The sequence below is a fragment of the Pyrus communis genome, chromosome 9 (assembly GCF_041283825.1).
Source record: "Pyrus communis isolate YQ-2024b chromosome 9, ASM4128382v1, whole genome shotgun sequence".
Classification (NCBI taxonomy): domain Eukaryota; kingdom Viridiplantae; phylum Streptophyta; class Magnoliopsida; order Rosales; family Rosaceae; genus Pyrus; species Pyrus communis.
Window position 1 is genome coordinate 21,029,185 of NC_142573.1, and position 6,258 is coordinate 21,035,442.

At 32.2% G+C, this 6,258-nt stretch overlaps 1 protein-coding gene across 2 annotated transcripts; it reads left to right on the forward strand.

Annotated features, from left to right (window-relative positions):
* Positions 1-1,835: 1,835 nt before the first annotated feature.
* LOC137740101 (large ribosomal subunit protein uL30z) lies at positions 1,836-4,816 on the forward strand. Of its 2 annotated transcripts, XM_068479910.2 has the most exons (6): positions 1,836-1,994; positions 2,253-2,447; positions 3,073-3,170; positions 3,259-3,396; positions 4,241-4,343; positions 4,457-4,816. In XM_068479910.2, exons 2-6 carry the CDS (start codon positions 2,262-2,264, stop codon positions 4,670-4,672), a joined length of 741 nt encoding a protein of 246 aa, XP_068336011.2. In that variant the 5' UTR covers positions 1,836-1,994; positions 2,253-2,261; the 3' UTR covers positions 4,673-4,816. The 2 variants fall into 2 exon arrangements, with proteins under 2 accessions (XP_068336011.2, XP_068336012.2); XM_068479911.2 differs by lacking the exon at positions 3,259-3,396.
* Positions 4,817-6,258: the final 1,442 nt, after the last annotated feature.

Sequence of the window (6,258 nt, forward strand, 5' to 3'; positions counted from 1 at the left end):
TGGTAACTTTTTCTGAAAATTCAAGTTATGTAGATTATCTTAATTTATTTTAATGACACTTTAATCTAAAAATATTTAAATTCCGATAAGCAATTAAAAATCATACAAATACATAGGTATTTATAAAGTTTTAAGTTAAATTTGATTTAAATAATTTTCTTAAATTATTTTAGACGTTAGATTTAATTTTGGGCTGTCAAATTTTTTTTTTACTAGTAAATTTGATCTCATTTGATCATAGCCGTTAAATTATAAGTGAAAAAACGTTTAAAATATGACATTTTGGTGGGTTCAGAGTAATTTAAGCTAGACTTAAATCCTGAGGAGAATCTAGCCTAGATATTTATTTTCTCCCCGAGACTTATTTTAGCCCATGGTTGGAGATGGTTTGGGGAGCTTTTAAAGCTTATAATTTAAGCTTTATCCCATGAATTGGAGACAGTCTTAGTGTAAAATATATCGTTGTACTCGAAATATAATGTATAGTTGACAACTTATTGGGTATAACATAATATATCGTTGTACTATCTTCCGGTACTGTTCACTTTTTATTTTTAGTAACTTTTTCTGAAAATTCATGTTATATAGATTATCCTAATTTATTTTTATGAACATTTTAATCTAAAAATATTTAAATTCCGATAAGTAATTAAAAATCATATAAATACATAGGTATTTATAAATTTTTAAGTTAAATTTGATTTAAATATTTTTCTTAAATTATTTTAGACGTTAGATTTAATTTTGGGCCGTCAATATTTTTTTTTTTTTACTAGTAAATTTGATCTCATTTGATCATAGCCGTTAAAGTATAAGTGAAAAACCATTTAAAATATGACATTTTGGTGGGTTTAGAATAATTTAAGCTAGACTTAAATCCTAAGGAGAATCTAGCCCAGATATTTATTTTCTTCCCGAGGCTTATTTTAGCCCATGGTTAGAGATAGTTTTTTGGGGGTGGGGGGGGGGGGCTTTTAAAGCTTATAATTTAAGCTTTATCCCATGAATTGGAGACAGTCTTAGTGTAAAATATATCATTGTACTCAAAATATGATGTATAGTTGACAACTTATTGGGTATAACATAATATATCGTTGTACTATCTCCCGGTACTGTTCACTTTTTATTTTTGGTAATTTTTTTTGAAAATTCAAGTTATGTAGATTATCCTAATTTATTTTTATGAACATTTTAATCTAAAAATATTTAAATTCAGATAAGTAATTAAAAATCATACAAATACATAGGTATTTATAAAGTTTTAAGTTAAATTTGATTTAAATTATTTTCTTAAATTATTTTAGACGTTAGATTTAATTTTGGGTTGTTAATTTTTTTTTTTTACTAGTAAATTTGATCTCATTTGATCATAGCCGTTAATTATAAGTGAAAAAACGTTTAAAATATGACATTTTGGTGGGTTCAGAATAATTTAAGCTAGACTTAAATCCTGAGGAGAATCTAGCCCATATATTTATTTTCTCCTCGAGGCTTATTTTAGCCCATGGTTGGAGATGGTTTGGGGGCTTTTAAAGCTTATAATTTAAGCTTTATCCCATGAATTGGAGACAGTCTTAGTGTAAAATATATCGTTGTGCTCGAAATATGACGTATAGTTGACAACTTATTGGGTATAACATAATATATCGTTGTATTATCTCCCGGTACTGTTCACTTTAACGAAAAACCATATTTTTCTTCTAAAAAGTCAATTATGATGCTATTCACTTTATTTTAATTTTTATCATTTTTGTAAAATTCAAAATTTTCAAATCATTTCAATTAGTTGTTTTTTTTTTTTTTTTTTTTTATCTTGCTGGGTATACAATACTATTGTGGATTTTTGCCCTAAACCCTATCCAAAGCCCATTCGCGCCGCTTAGTCCTCCTCTTTCACTCTCCTTCCGCCATTTTTTCTCTGCTGCTTCCGCTCTTCCGCCCTTCAACTCTTATTGCTATACCCAGCCGCCAAATCCCAGACGCCTTCAAGCGAGGTAACTCGCTCTCCCTCTCCCTGTCCAAATTTTTCATGATTTTTTATGGTAATTTTCCTTTTTTTGTCAAATAATCAAGAAAAACATAGTGATTTGACCTTTTTTTCCCTCCAATTTCTTGTTTACGTTTCCTGTTTGTTTTTAAATTCTGGGTTTCTGTTTGTCTCCCGAGAAAGTTTAGGAAACCAAGATAAAGTTAATATTTTGATTGAGTTTCTGAGTTTTTTTTTTTTTTTTTTTGGGTTTGTGTGGTTGAAGGACGGAGTGATGACGGAAGAGACGGCGCAGCGGTTGACGTATATACCGGAGGTTATATTGAAGAGAAGGAAAACCAATGAGGAGTTGGCTTTGAGGAGGAAAGAGCAATTGGAGCAGAGGAAGTTTAAGTCTCAGCAAAATAAGCAAGAATATATTAAGAAACCTGAGGATTTCATCAAAGAGTATCGCTACAGGGTAAACCTTTTGCTGTTTTTGTAATTTATTTGTCAGCGATGTTTTGTACTGCTGAGTTTCATGCTTTTTCTTGTTGTATTGTGTAATGAAACTCAATTATCAAGTTTAAATTGGGCGATGATTTATGTTGTTATGTATGAAAAAGTGGGCATTAGCTATGTTAATTGGAATTTGCCGAATGTTGTAAAGTGCCGCATTTATGCTCTGAGTGTTATAAAACCCTTAGCTGTGATATAAAGAAATTGTGAACGATGTATGTTTCCTAATTGTGATTTTAGGCTGAAGATTGGATTTGTTTTGCTGTTGAAATTTAAGATACTTGAACAGAACGTTCTCTTGAGACGTGGGATTTGAGAATAACGTGTTAAAAACTTACATGATAAAGACAGTTTTTTTTATTTTAATTTGTAGTAGAAGTTGGAATGTATTATGCAAAAACTCAGAACTTACGGTAGACGGCTCTTATGAGCTTGTTGAGCAGGATTTTCTTGCCAATTATCAAGTATCCTTTAGCCTGGTGGTGTTTCCACAGGCTTGTTTCTTTCTGCAACTTCATTTGTATATTCACCAGCCTGTCTACATTCTAATGCACTCAGTGATTGAAATTATCTGTTTCTTTAATTAGGAGATGGACCTTGTCCACATGAAACACAGGTTAAAGAGAAAAAGGCCAGCATTGGAGACAGCTAACTCACAGCTTCTTTTGGTCGTCCGCATACAAGGGTAGGTTTTCAGTTTAACCTGATAAGTTTTATTTTACTTATTATCTCTATCTTGAACTCTCTATTTCTAATTTCTCAATACTTTCCAGGAAAAATGACATGCACCCTGTTGTTAGGAAGGCCTTATATAGCCTAAAGTTGAGGAAAATTTTCAATGCTGTCTTTGTGAAAGCAACTGACGCTATATTAGAAAAGTTGCAGAGGGTGCAGCCGTATGTTACCTATGGGTAGGGGTTGCGCGTCCTTCTACTCTACTTTCCTGCCAAAATTAAAATATTTTAAGTGGATAAATGCATCACAAGGCACGGGTGTTCTGTATAATTTCATATTTTGCATTTGCAAGTGAGCAATAGTTGATTTTCTATAATAAAATGAGTGGAAAAAATGCGATGTACAGTACAAAGTTGGAGCCTGTCATCAAAGCACAAAATAACTGTAAGTTTATTACTTGGGTATCAGCGGAGGAGCTGTATTGGGGTTTCTTACTTCATAGAATGTTTTCATATTGTCTCTTTTATGGAACTGCTTAATCTTTTTAACCTTGATATTTCAATTGGTTGTGAGGTTTCTTCTCTGATAACCGGTCTAGGGACTTTTCATTGCATAGGGAAATTGGCGTACAATGTTTGTTTTCTATAATCACGATCAGTGGGATTTTGTGGCTATTAAGATTTAACAGACAATTATCGAGTTGAAATGTTTTTACTTTTTCATATTCATATGCACCAAATGCTTGAAATCATTTTGTACATAATTGTTAGGTTTTCATCTTTAATGTCTTGACAGTCTTGTGTCTCGGGATTTAAATTTTTCTTGTTTCAGTATGTGAACTACATTGTTGTGTTGTTAGACTGAACACATGTTCAGATGCAACAATATTTTGTACACATTATATTTGTTTTTGGTGCTTTGAGTGGGCGGCTATCTCATGTTTAACGAAATCAATCTCTTGAATAATATGGATATCCATTTTATAGGATCTAGCAACCAATACGTTCTCCCTTGTATTGTTGCTGGTATATTACTGACCAATGGTTCATGTTCATGATGATATTTTTCTGGTTTCCGAAGGTATCCTAGCCTTAAGAATGTGAGGGAGCTGATTTACAAGAAGGGCTTTGCAAAGATAGACAAGAAGAAAGTTCCTCTGACAGACAACAACCTTATTGAACAGGTAATCGGTAATGTCTTACTGAATTTTGAGCATAGTTAGTTTACTAGTCATCAGTTTCTTATTTCAATTTGTACATTTACAGTGTAAATCTTCACCCTTCTTTTATCTGACAGGCAATGGGGCAGTATGATGTTATATGCATAGAAGATGTAGTGCACGAAATTGCCACGATTGGCCCACATTTTAAGGAGGTTACCGGTTTTTTGTGGCCCATTGTGCTCAACAAGCCTGAAGCAGGATTAAAAGGTTCAAAAACGGTATACAAGGATGGCGGAGATGCTGGCGATCGCGGGGATAAGATCAATGAACTAATTAGCAAGATGAATTAACTTGTGACGACGTCTTGCGATAAATGATTTTGGTTTAATGAGGATTGTGATTGTCTTTAACTTTTCATCTATACTAAAACAGTGTTGTCTGGTGTCTTTGACGCTTAAGAGTGACTCAAAATCAAATTTTGGTTTGAGCTAGAAGTTAACATGTCTCTACAGTTCTATACTTGAATGTTAAAACTTAAAACTAGAGCGGATTCAAGCTTGAATATGACAGCTGTATTATAAAAAAAATTGATAGTTGAAAAAACACGTCAATTATATTCTTATATTATCAAATATAGTCAAATATTAGCCTCTAATTTCAAAAATATTAGTTTTTATAAAAAGCTTTCAAATATATTCAAAATATCACTTAAATAGATGCAAATACCCTTGAGCTTTAAATTTAATAAATTAAAAACCAAAATATAATATATGCTAGACTTTTATTTTTCATTTTTTCTTATTTACGTTTTCTCTTTGGTTTTGTAGTTTCTTCCTTCGATTGAGTATTTACGGAAGAATGAACTATCAATCTTTGTAACGTTATTTATTTCAATTTTCCTTTGACTTGTATGTGTTTTGTATTTAATTTTTCATACCTTTGCATTATTAAGGGTGTTGTCCGTTCAAATTGGCTAGATTAATGTACTCTCTGATCCAAGGTCAAGTTTAGGTTTTGTTTTTGTAATTCAGAATAGAATATCGTTTGTATAAAAATTTGTAGCATTCTAATGACATTTAACATTATACCAAACTCTAGTGCCAAAAAAAAAAAAAAAAAAAAAAAAAAAAAAAAAAAAAAAAGAAAGTCTATTACCACCTAGCAATCTTAATTTCTAAATATCTTGCATCTAAGTAGCATTCTAATGACAAGCTATTAATATAATTATGTTAAGGGCGTGTCCACTTACAAAGCATGGAAATTGGAATCATTTTGATTCTACAGTTCCTTACGTTTACTGCGGTAGTAAATTTTTGCAGTCTTCAGTCTTAACGAAATTGTATCTGCAAAACAAAATAACACCCTTGATCAAGGCCAAAGCCATACGCGCACCCACAAGGTGAGTTGACACATCCCGACCCGGATTGTCCACTAGGACTTTGAATTGAGATGTGCTGGCCGACACCTGGAAGGTGACAAAGTCATAAAGTGTGGTGATGTGGAATATGTGAATAAATTTAAACCTAAAAGTGCCTAAACACGAGAGTTCGCTGTGAGTGGGAATGACCCCATTTCACACGTGACGTCAGAGCATAAGTAAAGTACAATAGAATGGATTGAAAATAATATCGTCGAAGGTAATCTTCAATACCAAGACTTGCCACGAATCCTCGTCGATACGAAAACTCTGCTACTAGAACTTGGAGGGATAAAAACAAGAGTGAGTGGGCCTGAATATAAGCTTTAATAAAGACCTTTTAAACAATATAACCCCTCGCTGTAATACTTGTATAGGTTCTAGGAAATCATACTATATATAAGTATGAAATCAAATGTAAATCAATAGTAAATCCAAGAATATTCCAAATCACTACATATCGCCAACAACAATATAAATCAAGTGCTCTTCAATCTATGGTAACCCACGAATCGGAGT

Bases quoted from the DNA above. Each gene is read 5' to 3' on its own strand.
- LOC137740101 (XM_068479910.2), top strand. From the start codon at position 2,262: ATGACGGAAGAGACGGCGCAGCGGTTGACGTATATACCGGAGGTTATA. The intron at 3,397-4,240 runs GTAGGGGTTGCG...TGGTTTCCGAAG, and splicing joins CAGCCGTATGTTACCTATGG to GTATCCTAGCCTTAAGAATG. The intron at 4,344-4,456 runs GTAATCGGTAAT...TTTATCTGACAG, and splicing joins ACAACAACCTTATTGAACAG to GCAATGGGGCAGTATGATGT.